The 18,692-nt window shown below is 52.1% G+C and overlaps 1 protein-coding gene across 5 annotated transcripts in view; it reads right to left on the bottom strand.

Annotated features, from left to right (window-relative positions):
- Positions 1–18,692, bottom strand: part of CHD9 (chromodomain helicase DNA binding protein 9) — a 2,197,083-nt gene that overhangs the window by 193,721 nt on the left and 1,984,670 nt on the right. For all 5 annotated transcript variants that reach the window (XM_086945174.1, XM_086945175.1, XM_086945176.1 and 2 more), the window contains one exon: positions 1,540–1,708. In XM_086945174.1, coding sequence (XP_086801300.1) covers positions 1,540–1,708 — 169 coding nt within the window. The remainder of the gene's footprint in view (positions 1–1,539; positions 1,709–18,692) is intronic.

Genomic DNA, 18,692 nt, shown 5'->3' with positions numbered 1-18,692 from the left:
CGTTACAACCGACGTTGGGGGCGGCGTCATAACTGCCTCCTGTACAACTTCATCTGATGCTGCCGGCGTCACAACTAGAAGCCACACCGGGCTGGGCACCAATGCCGTGATGATCCCAAAAACTGAGTCGAGGTCTTCGACAGACGCCGAGGGCGAACCTGCTGGCATGTTTCCAACCGGAGTACCGCAAGCCGCCTTGGGACTTGAAGGTGCTGAAAGGGGATGCATGTACCCAAAAAAGGCACACACACATGATGGTAGGCCTGCATCCGGGTCATAGTCAACCCAGCTCCAGGTTAAGGACGGAGGCATGGGGTTGACTCCTGTGCAACATACTCCCACGTCGCAACACGATGAGGCCGAAGGCTGCTGTGACTTTGATCCCTTACAACTGGAATTTTGTGCCTTAGGTGAGAGACTCTCACAGGAACTGCTCCTTGAACGGCTGCAGGCAGGAACCTCAGAGTGGGAACGAGACAGACACTGCATGGAATAAGAATGGGAGAGCTGCGCCGTCAACAGGTTAATTAGCCTTTCTAACAAGGCTGTGGGCTTCAGTCGTGTACAGGCTTCACACTCTTTGGAGTTGTGGTGATCTCCTAGACACTACATACAGATTGGATAGGGATCCGTAGCCAACATCTGTTGAGCGCAGATCTTGCATGTCTTAAAACCCGAAGGCATAGGTACACGGTTCCCTGATGCAAAAGGCGTCTAAGTAGGTCAAAAATACAAACTGCCCAAGGTACCACTCCTCTGGATCCACATTGCAACTCAAAAAAGAAGAACCTGACACCCATGCACCGAAGGGGGCTTATATGGCACAGCTGATGTCACATCCGGAGATGTCGCCATTGCAGAGCCGTACGGCGCCGTCCCCCAGCACACAGAGGTACTGCTGAAAACTTTCCAGATCCAGTCTGACGCCCGAGGAGAATTCAAAAGTGAAGGAATCTGCGGCTAGATGTCTATCAGTTTTAAGAAGATTCAGTGAAAAAGCCACAGTCAGTTCTAGAGCGGTTGTGTATAAAAACAGCTAAATGCATGATGTGGTTCCAAATTAAGAGGTGTATTAGTCACTCTTTGGGGGGGGAGGGGTAGGGGGGGGTGGAGGAAAAGACACATAAAGAGCCACAGAAAAATAAGGAAAGATGCATCAGTTCTATTCATAAAAGACAGGATGGCAGTCACTGTTTTAAATAAAGGACAGGGAGCTATACAGTTTATATTGGCATGCTAAGTTGCATAATGCAAAACTGATTCAGATATGCGCTCCATGAACAAGTGCCAACACATCCGAGGTGGTAAAGCTGGCCTTACAAGAAAATAATCCATGTCGAAATGTGTATATCGACAGTGAGGCAACTTGCATTTAGTGATACAGGGAACATTTTAAGCAAATTTTATACAGGCCATGACAATGAACAAAGTCAGGACAAAAATATTTTCATGTTATGTACAAAATAATTCATTCACATTCTAATGGGACTTGCAAACACTTGCCCTCCAGTTTTATCAACTTCTCAAATATGATTTTACCAGATACTGGAAGAGATTTAGGAAAATTCACAAGGCTGTTCTCTGAAGCACTCTGAAGCTCCTGTAGCCTTGCTAAATATTGCTGTTGTCCCATTTCTCTGTCATCACTCTCAAGTGGCCTCTTCTGGTTCAGTCCCTGCTTTTGGAAAGTCAGCTTCAACCCACCATCCTGTTAAGTAAGATAAAGGTTTAGTAAAAAAATTGTTGAGAAGCTATTCACCATTTATCACCAACAAGATTCCCCAGCCAATACAACACATTTCACTGAAAGGCATGACAAAGGAAGGTGTGCAAACCGAAGGAAAGTCACATCCTCCAGATTAATTTTATAATAGTACATGTGGATTTGAAATACACTCAAAAGTGGCTGTAACCAAAAACAGTTGTGTTTTAGTTTTATGCATAATACCACAGGCTGTATTAGCATATGCACACTTAGTTCTTACCTGGAAAGTGATATTACATGTCATTCTGGCAAAAATGCACAAGGCCAATAAAAAGAGCTTCTTCATCTATTCTACTAATAACCAAACTTAACTCTAAATCACATTCGTAAAATCCCCCCATTACAGAAACTTAATGTTATCACAGACTACAGCTGAATCAGGATTTAACTAGCTGCCTTCTCCAGTACCAAACTGAAGAGTCCTCATTTACCACTGTTTTTACAGCACTCCATCTTACTCAATATCCTTTATCATGCAAAAGCAAAAACGAACTATATTACACCAAAAGAACACTTTACTTAGACTTGTCGGTGCCCTCAAAGTCCATCAGCAAATTGCTTGACCAGTGTGCAGATCTCTTGATTGGGACCTTTTTGATACGGAAAGAGCCCATTCTACAGAACAGGGTGGTGAGAGGATCAGTGAGGAATATGCAATTAGATAGAGTATCCACCAGAAAGAGGGTTACCAAAGGTAAGTAGCTTGTAATTCTAATAGATACTTCTACCCACAGATTCCTCATCTTTTGAATAGATACCAAAGAAGTACTGCCAAAGATGATGGGTCTGTGGAATGGTCAGACCAAGAAACTCTGCAGGACTGAACAGGCAAAATGCCCATTCTTATCTACCCGACTGTCAAGACAGTAGTGCTTCGCAAATGTGTGCAGTGATCCCATGTAGCAGCCCGATAGATATATAGGACAGGCACACTGTAGATGCAGTTGAATGACACCCCCCAATCCTTCAGGTGACTGCTTCTTAGCTAGTGTGTAGCAGATTTTTATGCAGAGAACTATCCACCTACAGATTGTTCTTTTCTGCAAGACGTTGCCCTTCTCTGCACCCGAGACGTCCAAAAACAGTGGATCGTCCACCTGATGGTCCTTCCTAAGATTAATGTAGAAACTGAGGGCTCTTACAGGGTCCCAATGACAGAATTCCTCCTCCTCTTTAGATGGGTGAGGTGTAAGAAAGACACTTAGAAGGGTGACAACCTGTCGCATGTGGGAAGGTGTTACTACCTTGGCAAAAATGAAGCTTAAGTTCTCAACATCAGCAGGACTGAGTTTGTCTAAGCTCATTCACACAACTAGGTGACATGACAGTGACAGGGACCAGAAAGACTGTTTTCAAGGTCAAAAGACACAGTGGACATTTGTGCATTGAATCAAATCGGGCACACATTAAAAAAGTGAGAACCACATTCAAACCCTATTGTGGCTTCACAAAGGGCTTCGGCAGAAAAATATTTTGTAAACATTTGTCAACAATTAAGAAATGTCAGCAGAATAGGGGATTTAAACAAAAGACTGATCCGGCAACTTTAAAAACTGTTAGAAAAGCCAACAAATAGTCTTTAACAGTGCCCAATGCAAGAACTTGCTCGGGCAATGAGAAAAGAAACAAAACACTTCAGACACTTTAGCTCGTAGTGGGTCAATTTGACGGGTGCCTTCCCAAGCCACAAACCTGTCCCAACACCAAGCTTACAATGATTTAGTAAATGGGTGCCTGGCTACAAGAATCACGATCAACAACTTCAGGAGGAAGTTCAACAGAGACTAGCTGCATTTGCTCAAACTCCATGCATAGCGATACAGAGTGCAGAGGCCCAAGTCCAGGACTCTCCCCTATTGCTGCAACCATAAATCATCTAGAAACAGCACTTGATCACAAATTCCTAGAAGTTTTGGATACCACAATCCCCTGGCCCAATCCTGAGCCACTGACTAGGGTGACTTGGGCCCAGTCAGTATTTGTCTTTTTTAGAAGTTGAGCCAGGAGAAATATAAGCGGGAAGGGATACTGTAGTTCCTAGACCCTCTGTAGGTGCACTGTATCTCAGAGAGAGAGCCTGCTTGAGAGCTCTAGTATGCAGAAATGCCAGCATTGCATGATTTTGTGGTGATGAAAATATAGAGCAAAGGTTCTTCCGTTTGTTGGAAAATGTCCTGCGCCATCTCGGACTGTAACTGCCACTCATGATCCACTAGGTGTCAGCAAGTGAGTTTGTCCACCCTGGTGTTTAGAGATTTAGTCAAGTCGTTCACAACCAGAGAATGCCTGGCGAGTCACCCCCATCTAGAGCAAAAGAGCCCAAACCCCACTTCATCCTGCTTGTTGCAGTTCCACAGTTTTGACACAAGGAAGTAGCCAGAGTAACACTCAGTTCCTACTTATGAGATTGGAAGCCTCTCTATTACTGCTCTGTCCAAACGTGCTTACACTTTTTGCACCAAAACGGACATGTGCTTCTCGGTCAGCTGAGTTGATGGCAGACGCAGTGGGGAAAAAGAAATGAGCAAGCACAGCACAGATTGACACGATGGAGGGCCCATACATCTAAAGTGATGTCTTACCACCACTGGAGGAAATAACAATCCTGCCTGCTTCAGGGTGGGTGTGTATTGGAAAAAACACACTAAAGTAGCTGTGCAGTTGGGGTTGCTGTAGGGATGGGAGACTAAGCTGCATGTTGTCCTTGAGGTCCTGAAATTTGTCTCTGGGTCCTGCGGCCACAAAATGGATGAGGTGGTGTTCTGGAGGAGGGAGGGTATGAAGTCGGCTCTACTGGAAACCTATAGCTTAACTGCAGAAGGGGCGAAACCACAGCCTGGCAGGGACAGACAGTCCCTAGTGAACATAATGTGGCATGGCTTTCCTTAAATCGTTCGAACCTTTGCACCAAAAAGCGGATAGTTGTCAAATGGCATGTCCATTAAAGAAGCCTAGACATCCCCACAGAGTCCTGTAGACCTCACCCAGGCATGGCACCACACTTGTGCCCACTGCCAAATTCAAGCAGTCAGTTGTGTCGAGGCTAGATGGTATAAGAATTTCTGCCACATCCCGAATGTCCTATACAGGTATAGCTAATGATGCCCTTAGGTTCATTTAAACCGTCTGCAGGATCTGACCAATTGCATCCCAAAAAGCATTACTGTAGCAGCCTAAGAGGTGGCTAGCATTGACAGAGCGCAAAGCAAGACTGACGGATGAAAACATGAGCTAACCAAAAGATTCCATAAGTTTGGACACGCAATCAGGAGAGTTGTGAGAAACAAACTAAGATTGACTCTTCTAGTGGACGCCTGGACCACCAGGGTTCTCTTATTTAAGGTGTTAAAAAGTCAAGATCGCCCCCTTGCTGGTATGTGCAAACAAACTGTTTGTTGACTGGGGCCCAAAGCTTGGCTTTGCCCAAGTGAATAAGCAAGTATCCATTAAAGCCTAACTGAATTGTACGAGGGATTCAATAGGTACCTGGCAAAGGTGAATAAGCTCAGTCAGGATTTTAGTTTTTACCTCCACTGTAGGGAGCTGCAGGTCAAGCAACTCAACCAGCCTGCCCCATAATCGCAGCAAAAAAGGCACTCCCCTCTGTGGCAGGACCAGGTGAGAGAGCAGTGTCTAGAGAAGTGTATAGACCACTGGCATCCTATATTGTGGCACACCAATTGGTCTCATCATAATGTGGGGTCAATCCGCACTCCTCATTGTAGTTATTATTGTCTGAATCTGCTTCAAAGATCTGAAGCAAAGCATTACCTCGAAAGCATGCTAAAGGCAAGGTATTAGAGTCTGAAGGATTGCCTATAGGTTGTAAGCCATGAGGGATCAGAGCTCGAACTCAGTCGAAACGATGCCGGCTCAGAGTCAGAGACCACCAAAGGCAACCTCTTCTCTTCCGGGGACGGAACCGGCATCAATATGATAGGATCTGGTGCTAGAAGTGGTGGCAGAGCCAAAGTCAGCACCAAAGCAGGTGCAGGACCAAAAGTGGTTTAAGAGGACTATTCACCGCCAAGGGCAACTGCTCAGCAGAACACATACTGGTAGCCTTAGGGGATTCTTGGGGCCCAGAGGGAGCCAAAAACAAGCCAAATATACACAGTGGCCTCCCTAAAGAACAAGTTACTTACCTTTAGTAATGCCTTATCTGGTAGAGTCTATCTAGCTGCAGATTCCTTAGAATTACCCCAGGTGTCAGACTGGATCTGGAAATTATTTGTGAGCAGTACCCCTACGCGCCGGTAGGTGGCATTGTTTGGCTCCGCATGGGTTGTTTGTGTGGTCTGCGGTGGAGGTATTAATTCCCCGTGAATACGGAGGGTTCCTGGGGGCCAACTAGCCCACCAGGTATCCCCAGTAAGCGCCAGAGAGCGGGATTGCAGAGAGGTGGTCTGAGGCTACGCCCCTTTTTACACCACTCTGCAAACACGCCTCTTGGCACCTGCGCGTCTGTAGGCGTCGTCATACTGCTCCAGGTACGTCATTGGCGTCGCACTCGCAGAGATGACGTTGCTGGAGCTACTTAGACGCGCCCGTGTGCACGATGGTAAGGAATCTATCACTAACTAATGTCTCTTACAGATATATCGATACACAAGTAAGTAACTTGTGCATCTGAAAGAGACACATTATTGATAGATTTCTTACCTTAGAATAGATACACCAGCAATAACAAACCCGGTGGTGGGTCTGCGAACCAAAATCACACCAGAAAGTCACGGAGTACAGAACGGCCAAAGAAGCCATCTCTCCGGACTGGACTGTCAAAGCAATAATGCTTGGTAAAAGTGTGCAGCGAGGCCCACACGGCTGCCTGACAGATGTCTTGCAGGGGGACACCACATCCCAATGCAGTATTGGCTGCTGTTGCCCTGGTAGAATGGGCACGCAACTCCGCCGGAGGTTTCTTTTTAGCCAAAGAATAACAGGCCTTGATACACAAGAAGGGCCCAGCGGGATATAGTCCTCTTGTGTTCAGCCCGGCCGTTCTTGGCGCCTACGTAGCCAACAAAGAGCTGGTCATCCATCCGGAAATGTTGTGTGCGATTCAGGTAAAATGAGAGTGCACGTTTTGGGACCAGGCGGTGGAGCCTCTCTTCCTCGCTGGAAGGGAGCGGAGGCGGAAATGAACAAGTTACTTACCTTCGGTAACGATATATCTGTAAGAAACATTAGTTAGTATTAGATTCCTTACCTTAGAATATCCCCAGGCGTCAGTCTGGATCCGGAAACTTTTGTGTAGCAGTACCCCTGCGCGTCGGTAGGCGTCCTCTGCAGGCGTGCCCTGCGGCTCCGCGTCCGTCGTCGTGCGCCGTGATGACGTCGCTGGAGTATATAGACGCCGCCTCCGCGCGCTGACGTCAGTTCTTTGTACACAGCTTTTCCGCGCCAGAACACGCAGATCCGTGTGAGAACCAACACTGGTGCCATTTTGAAACTAGGGCCCTGAAAGGGATGTCCTTAACCCTAGGTATCAGTTCGCAGAACGGGGAGGATGGGTGGGTTCGGTAAGGAATCTAATACTAACTAATGTTTCTTACAGATATATCGTTACCGAAGGTAAGTAACTTGTTCATCTGAAAGAAACACGTTAGTATTAGATTCCTTACCTTAGAATAGATACCCCAGCAATACCAACCCCGGTGGTGGGTCTGCGAACCAATACATTCCTACACCAGAAAGTCCTGGAGGACAGAACGGCCAAAGAAGCCATCCCTCCGGACTTGACTGTCCAGGCAGTAGTGCCTCGCAAAGGTGTGCAGCGAGGCCCACGTAGCCGCCTGGCAAATGTCCTGCAAGGGGACTCCCCGACCCAGGGCAGTAGTAGCCGCCGTGGCCCGAGTGGAATGGGCCCTCAGCCCAACCAAGGCTCTCCCCATTGCAGAAAGACGCCTTGCGCCACGTCCGAGTTCAGACGCCATTTGTGATCCATCGAGCACCGACGGCCGAGTTCGTCCGCCCTGGCGTTCAGAGAACCTGCCAGGTGTTGAACCGTCAAAGTCACGCCCTGACGTTCCAGCCACTGCCAGCGGCGCAGAGCCTCCTGGCAAAGGGTCCACGACCCCACCCCGCCCTGTTTGTTGCAGTACCACATGGCGGTGGTGTTGTCTGTGAACACCTGCACTACACTCCCGATGACAAAGGGGAGGAATGCCTTCAGTGCTAGACGAATCGCCCGTAGCTCCAACAGGTTGATATGGAGATGCCTCTGATCTCCGCCTCTCCCAAGTGGCCTCCCCAGCCCTGGAGGGACGCGTCCGTCACGACAACGTGCTCCGGTTGGGGAAGGGAGAGGGATCTGCCTCTGACCCAATCGCGGTCCGTAAGCCACCACTGCAGTTGTCTCGCAGTGCCCTCCGAGATCAAGACGTGATCGGACAAGTTGCCCTGATGCTGGGCCCACTGAAACTTCAGGTCCCACTGCAGAGCCCGCATCCGCCACCAGGCGTGATGCACCAGAAGGATGAGGATGCAGGAAGCCATCAGCCCCAGCAGCCGCAGCGTCAACCTGACCGAAACCCGGGATAGCGGCTGAAAGATGGGAATCAAAGCCTGTATATCCCGGACCCGCCGTTCCGGAGGATAAACCCGAAACTGCGCAGAGTCCAGAACCGCTCCAATGAAAAGGAGCTTTTGAGAGGGACACAGGTGTGATTTCGGCACATTGATGGAGAACCCCAGGTCGTGCAAGAGGTCTGCCGTCATCTGAAGGTGTTGGACGACTGTCTGGGGCGAGCCCGCCTTCAACAACCAGTCGTCTAGGTAGGGGAAGACTGAAACCCCTAACCTGCGCAGATGGGCTGCGACCACCGCCAACACCTTTGTGAACACCCGTGGGGCGCTGGTAAGGCCGAACGGGAGCACGATAAACTGAAAGTGCTCCTGGCCTACCGTGAACCGCAGGTAACGCCGGTGGGCCGGCAGGACGGGGATGTGAAAATACGCATCCTCAGTGCTTAATTTGTGCCGGTGCTTTCCGGTGCTTAGCACCGGCACTTAATTATCAGGGCCGGGTCTACAAAGAACACATCAATTATTTAGATAGCGCCTCTCTGCACCATGTTACTCTGGGTGCTTTTGTCATGGAACTTGAATTAACACTTCACACCAGGAAGGCAGCCGTAGCTATGCATAATGACTCGGCAAAAGTCAATGTGCTTGAGTTCACTACTTGAAACAATGCTGGACACCTCACCGGATCGAGTGACACTGCAGGGGGGTGGAGGGGAGGGCGGGGCGGTTTGCGAGCAGTGCTCAGTGCTGCTGGCTTGGGAAATTTAAAAAGCTGTTCGGGAAGGCGCCAGGCGGGAAGCATCATGCCAGTCGAACAAGTTACTTACCTTCGGTAACGATATATCTGTAAGAAACATTAGTTAGTGTTAGATTCCTTACCTTAGAATAATCCCCAGGCGTCAGTCTGGATCCGGAAACTTTTGCGTAGCAGTACCCCTGCGCGTCGGTAGGCGTCGTCTGCAGGCGTCCCCTGCGGCTCCGCGTCCGTCGTCGGCGTCGTGCGCCGTGATGACGTCGCTGGAGTACATAGACGCCGCCTCCGCGCGCTGACGTCAGTTCTTTGCACACAGCTTTTCCGCGCCAGGAGACGCAGAGCCATGAGAGAACCAACACTGGTGCCATGTACAAACTAGGGCCCTGAAAGGGATGACCTTAACCCTAGGTATCAGTTCGCAGAACGGGGAGGATGGGTGGGTTCGGTAAGGAATCTAACACTAACTAATGTTTCTTACAGATATATCGTTACCGAAGGTAAGTAACTTGTTCATCTGAAAGAAACACGTTAGTGTTAGATTCCTTACCTTAGAATACATACCCCAGCAATACCAACCCCGGTGGTGGGTCTGCGAACCAATACAAAACTACACCAGAAAGTCCTGGAGGACAGAACGGCCAAAGAAGCCATCCCTCCGGACTTGACTGTCCAGGCAGTAGTGCCTCGCAAAGGTGTGCAGCGAGGCCCACGTAGCCGCCTGGCAAATGTCCTGCAAGGGGACTCCCCGGCCCAGGGCAGTAGTAGCCGCCGTGGCCCGAGTGGAATGGGCCCTCAGCCCAACAGGAGGCTCCTTCCGAGCCAAAGAGTAGCACGCTTTGATGCAGAGGACGACCCATCGAGAGATGGTTCGTTTACAAACCGCCCGTCCCTTCTTCGCACCCACGTAGCCAACAAACAGTTGGTCATCCACCCGGAACTGGCGTGTGCGATCCATGTAAAATGAAAGCGCACGTTTTGGGTCCAGACGATGGAGCCGCTCTTCATCCTTTGAAGGATGCGGAGGCGGGAAGAAGGAAGGGAGGGTGATGGACTGCCCGATGTGAAAGGCCGAAACAACCTTGGGCAGGAAAGAAGGTCTAGTCCTCAGAACCACCTTGTCAGGATGAATGGACAGGAAAGGAGGTTGGACAGAAAGAGCCTGGAGCTCACTCACCCTCCTGGCAGAGGTGATGGCAACCAGGAAAGCCGTCTTTAAAGTCAGGAGACGGAGAGGGCAAGAATGAAGGGGCTCAAAGGGAGCGCACATCAGGAAAGTTAGAACCAGGTTCAAATCCCACTGAGGCATCACAAACGGAACAGGTGGAAACATGTGAGTGATGCCTTTCAAGAATCGAGTTACAATCGGGGATTTGAACAAAGAAGGTTGATCAGGAAGCCTCAAAAAGGCTGAAAGGGCAGAAAGGTAGCCCTTGATAGTGCCCAGAGCAGAGCCCTGCTGGGCAAGAGAAAGAAGAAACAGAAGAACCTCCGAAAGAGGGGCAGAAAGAGGATCCACAGCCTTTGCTGTGCACCATGCCACAAATCTGTTCCACCGACAGGCGTATACCGACTTAGTGGAGGGACGCCTGGCTGCCAGAATAACATCACAGACTTCAGGAGGCAAGTCAAATGGCCTCAACTGCCGCCGCTCAATCTCCAAGCATGGAGGTGGAGACTGGACAGGTTCGGGTGGAGGACCGTCCCCTGCTGCTGCGACAGAAGGTCCTCCTGAAGGGGCAGGCGGATCGGGGGACCGACTGACATGCTGAGTAGCTCGGGATACCAGTACCTTCGAGCCCAGTCCGGAGCCACAAGGATAACTTGGGCCCGGTCGCGCCTGATCTTCTTCAGCACTCTGGGCAGAAGTGGTATAGGCGGAAAGGCGTATAACAGACCGCAACTCCACTCGCGCCGAAAGGCGTCGCCGTGCGAGTGCCGTCTTGGAAACTCCAACGCGCAGAACTGATGACATTGCGCGTTCTCTTCTGTGGCGAATAGATCTAACCAAGGCTCTCCCCACTGCAGAAAGATGCCTTGCGCCACGTCCGAGTTCAGACGCCATTCGTGATCCATCGAGCACCGACGGCTGAGTTCGTCCGCCCTGGCGTTCAGAGAACCTGCCAGGTGTTGAACCGTCAGAGTCACGCCCTGACGTTCCAGCCATTGCCAGAGGCGCAGAGCCTCCTGGCAAAGGGTCCACGACCCCACACCGCCCTGTTTGTTGCAGTACCACATGGCGGTGGTGTTGTCGGTGAACACCTGCACTACACTCCCGTTGACAAAGGGGAGGAATGCCTTCAGTGCCAGACGAATCGCCCGTAGCTCCAACAGATTGATATGGAGCCGGGACTCCGCCGGAGACCAGATGCCCCTGATCTCTGCCTCTCCCAAGTGGCCACCCCAGCCCTGGAGGGACGCGTCCGTCACGACAACGTGCTCCGGTTGGGGAAGGGAGAGGGACTTGCCCCTGACCCAATCGCGGTCCGTAAGCCACCACTGCAGTTGTCTCGCAGTGCCCTCCGAGATCAAGACGTGGTCGGACAAGTTGCCCTGATGCTGGGCCCACTGAAACTTCAGGTCCCACTGCAGAGCCCGCATCCGCCACCTGGCGTGATGCACCAGAAGGATGCAGGAAGCCATCAGTCCCAGCAGCCGCAGCGTCAACCTGACCGAGACTCGGGATAGCGGCTGAAAGATGGGAATCAAAGCCTGAATATCCCGAACCCGCCGTTCCGGAGGATAAACCCGAAACTGCGCCGAGTCCAGAACCGCTCCGATGAAAAGGAGCTTTTGAGAGGGACACAGGTGTGATTTCGGCACGTTGATGGAGAACCCCAGGCCGTGCAAGAGGTCTGCCGTCATCTGAAGGTGGTGGACGACTGTCTGGGGCGAGCCCGCCTTCAACAACCAGTCGTCTAGGTAGGGGAAGACTGAAACCCCTAACCTGCGCAGATGGGCTGCGACCACCGCCATCACCTTTGTGAACACCCGTGGGGCGCTGGTAAGGCCGAAGGGGAGCACGATAAACTGAAAGTGCTCCTGGCCTACCGTGAACCGCAGGTAACGCCGGTGGGCCGGCAGGACGGGGATGTGAAAATAGGCGTCCTGCAAGTCCAACGCTACCATCCAGTCTTGCGGGACTAGAGCAGCCAAGACCTGAGCTAACGTCAACATCTTGAACTTCTCCTTCCGGAGGAAGCCGTTGACGTTCCTTAGATCCAAGATAGGACGTAGGCCCCCCTTGTCCTTCTTGGGCACCAGAAAGTAGTGGGAATAACAACCACGCCCTACTTCTGGCCCAGGAACGCGCTCGATGGCCCCCTTGGCCAAGAGGGCCGTAACTTCCTCCTGCAGAAGTGTCAAGTGGTCCCCCGACACACGGTGGTTCTGCGGTGGCATGGCTGGAGGAGAGGTCTCGAAGGGGAGGGAGTAGCCCCTTCGGACAATTTGCAGCACCCACCTGTCCGAAGTGATCGTGCGCCAGTGAGCGTGGTGATGGCGAACCCTGCCACCCACTGGCGTCACATGGGGCCGAAAGCACGGACTAGGAGGATTTTGGGGTAGATGCTGCGGGGGAAGGTGTGGTCTGACCCCGCCGTTGTCCCCGACCGCCACCACGGCGGTTTCCACGGCCGCCACCGCGTTGGAAGGATTGTTGCGGCGCGTGGCTGGCAGCACGTGTGGGGGCGCCCCTTCCTTGGCCACGAAAGGGACGAAACGAACCCGGTTGCTGACGCTGGGTCGAGAGACCCAAGGACTTGGCCGTGACCCTGGAGTCCTTGAAGCGTTCCAGCGCGTGGTCCGCTTTGTCACCGAACAGGTGACAGCCATCAAACGGCATGTCCATCAGGGTATTTTGGACATCAGCCGAAAAATTGGCGGATCTCAGCCAGGCGTGACGGCGAATCGCCACCGTCGTAGACATAGCCCTGCCCAGCGAGTCGGTCGTATCAAGACCACACCGAATGGAATATTTCGCTGCATCCCGGCCCTCAGCTACAGCTTGACCGAGCTTTGCCCGCACCTCCATGGGGCATTCTGGCAGCAGCTCCGCGACCGTATCCCACACAGAGTGGGTGTAGCGGCCCAAGAGGCAGGCGGTGTTGCAAGACCGCAGGCCCAAACTAATGGACGAGAAGACCTTCTTTCCAAACTGGTCATACCTCTTGGATTCCCGGTCGGGCGGGGCCGACGGGAATGCGGACTGGGAGGTCGAGGCCTGGATCACCAGACTCTCAGGAGTGGGGTGGGTAGACAGGTACTTGGGGTCGTCCGGACAAGGACGGTGGCGCCTGGCCACGTTCCGATCAACAGGCGCACCTGAAGCGGGCCTGGACCACGTGCCCAACAGAACGTCAGACAAGGCTTCATTAAACGGCAGCAGAGGCTCCAAAGGGCATGACTGCGGCTTGAAGACCTCGGTGAGGATGTTAGGCCTCACGGCCGCGACGGGGAGCTCAAGGTTTAAGGCCTTGGCAGCCCTCATCAGCACCACAGAATAGGCAGCTCCCTCCACCGATGCCACGGTTGGAGGAGAGATCAAACCAGGGTTAGGGGAGTCGTCCAAACCACTGGCATCCCCCAAGTCACCCGTCCAGTCCGGGTCATACTGGCACTCGCGAGCCAGAGGGTCCTCGGACCCCTCCCAACCTTCACCGTACTCCTCATCCTCTCCGTATTCGGAGTCAATGATGAAGACCGGCTCCTCGGGGTTCATGGGCCCCATCGGCGCCGGGACCGGCGTCGTGCGACGCCCATCCGGCGCCGCGTCCGGCGTCGGAGAAGGTAAGGGGACGGCGCCGCCCGGAGCCGGCGCCGGAACCCCACCGCCGGCCGGAACCGGCAGTGGAGAACCGGCGCCGCGCGGGGACGGCGCCGGGGGTAACCCCGATGGCAACGGCGCCGGGGAGGCCGGAAGACCAGCCGGCGCCGATCCCGAAGGCCCCTGCGGCGCCGGGGTCGGAGCCGTCGGCGACGCCGGGCCCGGAGCACCCGACGGCGCCGAGGCAGGGACACCCGAACCGCCAGGGCCCCCAGACGGTAGCACTGGGCCCGAAGGCGCCGTAGGCCCCGTCGGAGAAGCGAGCGCCCTCATGGCCATGAGGAACGCCTCGATCTCCTCAGGCGTCGCGCCATGCCCAGGGACCGGAGGGTATGAGGCAGGCCGCGCCGGCGACTCTCGCGGAGCCGCGGGGTTGGGGTCACCCGAGCCCCCGGCCGCATCGCGCGAGCGTCGGGGGGAGTCGGGGGTACGATGACGACGCCCCGACTTCTTGTGCTTCCTACCTGACGAGCCTGACGAGTGGTGTCGACTTCCGGAGCGCCCAGCGCGGCTCCGCGACCGCTCCCTCGAACGCTCCCCCGACCTCCGGCCGGACCGGGACCGCTCCCGGTCCCGACGTGGGGCCGACACCCGGAGCTCCAGCAGCTTGCGGGACCGCTCCCGCCTAGCCTTGTTGGTAAGGGCCCGGCAGTCGAGGCACGATTCCACGTCGTGGTCGGGGCCCAGACACCGGAGGCAGAGGCGGTGATGGTCTGTGACCGACATCGTGCGCTCACAGTCATCGCAATTCTTAAATCCAGGCATCCTATCAGGCACAATAGAGAAAAAAGTCGAAAAACTTGGTCAAAGACCGGAGTACTGCTCTTCCAGATCTGCGTCCACTGGCGCGGAAAAAAGAAGAACTGACGTCAGCGCGCGGAGGCGGCGTCTATGTACTCCAGCGACGTCATCACGGCGCACGACGCCGACGACGGACGCGGAGCCGCAGGGGACGCCTGCAGACGACGCCTACCGACGCGCAGGGGTACTGCTACGCAAAAGTTTCCGGATCCAGACTGACGCCTGGGGATTATTCTAAGGTAAGGAATCTAACACTAACGTGTTTCTTTCAGATAGGTAGGTACACAATCAGCTACTGTCTGCAGACTGCACATGACATGCTGCGCTGGTACCTGGATGCGATGCCGAGAGTTAGGTGTCCAGGGTGACAGTGTCCCAGTGGCAGCGCAAACTGTGTATCGGCGGCCCGGTGGTAGCTGTGAGCCTGGCCTGCCTTCTGCCCTGCCTGAGCCAACATGGGGAAAAAATGAACGCAATCTGCAGTCAGTCTCTGTCTCACTGTACTGCCGATGTCGATCATATATTGGCGAGGAGGCCTGGGACCTTAGCAGTCTTCCTGACCCGGAGGGCGGGCCGGGACACTGAATTGGGCTGCATTTTAGTTATTGGGGGTTGGGCGGCAGAAGCAGGCAACATGCGCAGATTTGATTGCGCATTGCCACGCCCCATCATACCAGCACGGCACAGCACACTACCGTCATCATGGTTCCACCGGCCACGGAGGCCTTTCAACTCGCCGTGGTTACTACTCACTCTGAGTGCCAGCCAGTGCGACACCCCCCTCCCACGACGACGACGTTGGTGTGAAGGGACTGACAGCAGCAGAGAAGTAGTTACCAGGAGTAGCCAGCATCGCCCGGAGGCCAACAGCACCCAGGTGAGGCAGGCAAAGAAGATCATGGCGCACCAGGCAGTGCACTGACTTGATTGTCTGTCTGCAGTCAGAGTGTGTCCCGGGCCCGAACCACCACCAACAGTTACTGGCCGCCCCAGTCCATGCTTAGTAAGGCTTAAGCAGCCTGTGATTTAAGCACACAAACAGTAGACACTGTAACTAGTGAAGGAGCCGCCATGTGCCGCAGCCCGCCCCATTTCATCAGCGCCAATATTATTTATTGACCCACAAGACTTCAGCCCCCCCCCCCCCCCCCCCGTCGTGTGTGTCAGTCCGGGACGAGACAGCTTCTGGGGCACACGTTAATGAGGCCTTGTTGTTGTTTCACGCCTTCAGAGCCCCTGCTGCTTATTGCTTTAAGATTCAGCCCCTCTCTACATTGTGATATACACTTCTGCAATGCCCTGTATAAAAGTATCCTACATGAAGAAATCATGTATCACTGCTAAGAAAAATTGGTGGGTGCAGTTATAATAATGATATCAACGTTTTGCATGTATATCAGGAGGCATGCGTTCTAGGCATGATTTGTGGATCTCCATAGCGAAAGTTTTAATTTGTGTTTGTCGCAGACTCGCACCTCTCCTATTTCCAATCCTCAGGAGGTAAGTGTCAGATGCCAAGCGAGGACAAGCGATCGGAAATGCAACAGGTTCCGCTTTTTAATACCCTGACTTTGCAAATGCTTTTTGCCAATGCTGTGCAACATTAGTAAAACATCAACAAAAAAAACAGTTTCATTGACGCAGCCGTTTATTGTGGTTGTCATTTCCATTGCGCGCACATGCATGACAACATAGGTGCGTGCATGCATCTTACACATAAACATGCTTCAGGAATGATGCAGAAATGATTTTATTTTTTAATTTATTTGTCAATTTTGGGATTCGATACCGCCATGTGATTGGCTTTTGTACAGCTGTGAAGCTTAAATATTCAGTACCCCGGCCCCGATTTTTTTCTTAGCCCCCTTGGAAATTTGGCTCTAGTTGCTCCTCTGATCTGTAATTATGCCATTGCCAAGAGAAGAATGCCGAGATTCATGAGATGCTAAATGAATCTCAATTAAGTTCTTCTCGAAATCGATATGGTGGCCACAGCCTTTCATTTTAGTGTTGCTGGCCTAGTGCGCGGGTCAGGAGGGACACAGTGATTTTATTTGGGCTGGATGTTGGTTCTATAGTTGTTGGGGTTGTGCGCAGTAGGCTGCAGGCAGCGTGTGCGCACTGCGCAGTTTCATTTATTGCCACGTCCCACAAGTACAACTCCAACAAATCTGAGGGTCAGTGAGAGTTATAGGTTCAGCAGCCAGTAGGACAGGTCCATGCTGAAAGGAACTGCAAGACTCCCATGTTGAGAGCATCATGGCCCCGCCATGCAGCACTCCATATCACTGGTTTACTCTGTAAATACTCCCGCTGCTCTTCCTGGCACTGACTAGCCCCCCAAGCTGTACATCCCTAAGGTGCTGCTTCCCTACACCTGTGGTACGAGAATCAGCTTCACGCTGGAGGCCATTGAGGGCTGCTACTGATGGTGAGTGCTAATGTTTCAGGGGTGAGAGGGCACAGAGAGGTGATAGTAAGCAGAGCATGTCTGCACTATGAAGTCGGAGCGTGAAACCACCACAGGCCTGCCCTGTGCATGTGCCTGGTCATAGCTCTGAGCTACAGTCTCTTAAACACATTCAAATTTCTCACCAACGTGCAAAATGCTCTCAGGTGGGTGCATCGCTCACAGATCAGTGAACAGGAACTTCATGCATTGAACAAATGCAGAGTTACGAACCACGTGTTCTAAGGCTGCCTCCCCCAACACACATGCTTTGGAAGGTGGTTTGCACTGCTTTGAATCCGGAGGTCTAGCCACAAAGTTTTCATAGAAGTCTTTCAAAATGATGACCGAAAGACGCTGTGAAAAAAGGGGTGCTTCACAGAAGAGAGGGAGGTAAGGGAGCTCAGGGTCTCCAAGCACAATGTTACCAAGTGCAATGTCTCTTTTTTCGAAGCTATATTATAAACTGATAATAACACTAATAGTCAAACTAAACTGCAAATGTTTGTTTTAATTACTCTTATTTGAATTTGGATTGGCACTGCTCTCATTCCTTTTCCCAATCTTCTTGTTCAATCACTTTCCACTTCCTTCCTCCTCCATCTTTAGTGCATGGACGCACACTTTTTCTTAATAGAACCCTTCTAAAATCAATATTAATGCATTTTTTGGTTCTTTCATCTCTTCCATTTTTCTTGCTCAAATAAGAAGCAATTGAGATGTAAGTGTTGATTTGTTGAACCCTACTCGTCCTTGCAATTATAGAATGCAACTAAGAACACCAATACCCACACTTGATTTCATTCAGTTAACTGCGACTGTGCGACATACCAGACTTTACAAATCATATACGACAAATGACCTGCTGGCTAGAATGGTCTTAAATTGTGGGCAAACCCTTGGGGAAATATAGTGTTTATTGAGCAGCAAGCTGCTCAATGGAATTCCACATGAAGTGCTGACATTCTGTGAAGCAAAGAGATAGATCTGTCAAGTAGGGATCGCATGTAATCCTGACCTAAAAAAGTAAAAAGGCAACTCTTTTCAACATTGGTTCTCTTGCATTCCTTTGGGATAGAGACTGTAGAACACCCAATACTTGCTACTGTCATGCTGCTTCACTTCATCCACCATTTTGCATGGAGGCACCCTGACCCATATTGCATCTGCCCAAGGTCCACTAAATGAGCCTTTGCCACCATATGTTAGTTTTCTGGTACTTGAGTCAGCAGTGCCAGTTGAGGATGTTGGTTGGGCAATTAGAGTAAGTGGGTGGGACCACTTGTGGAAGTGGGTGGAGCCGAGGGAAGTGGGTGTGGCCTCCTAAAAAATATTTGAGCACCTGCACTTCATATTTTACAAATTAAGCACTGCGCATCCTGCAAGTCCAACGCTACCATCCAGTCTTGCGGGTCTACAGCAGCCAAGACCTGAGCTAATGTCAACATCTTGAACTTCTCCTTCCGGAGGAAGCCGTTGACGTTCCGTAGATCCAAGATAGGACGTAGGCCCCCTTTGTCCTTCTTGGGCACCAGAAAGTAGTGGGAATAGCAACCACGCCCTACTTCTGGCC

Source organism: Lissotriton vulgaris, chromosome 12, assembly GCF_964263255.1.
Source record: "Lissotriton vulgaris chromosome 12, aLisVul1.2, whole genome shotgun sequence".
Lineage (NCBI taxonomy): Eukaryota > Metazoa > Chordata > Amphibia > Caudata > Salamandridae > Lissotriton > Lissotriton vulgaris.
The sequence above is the reverse complement of the archived record's forward strand: the minus strand, read 5'-3'. Positions and strand labels throughout refer to the sequence as shown.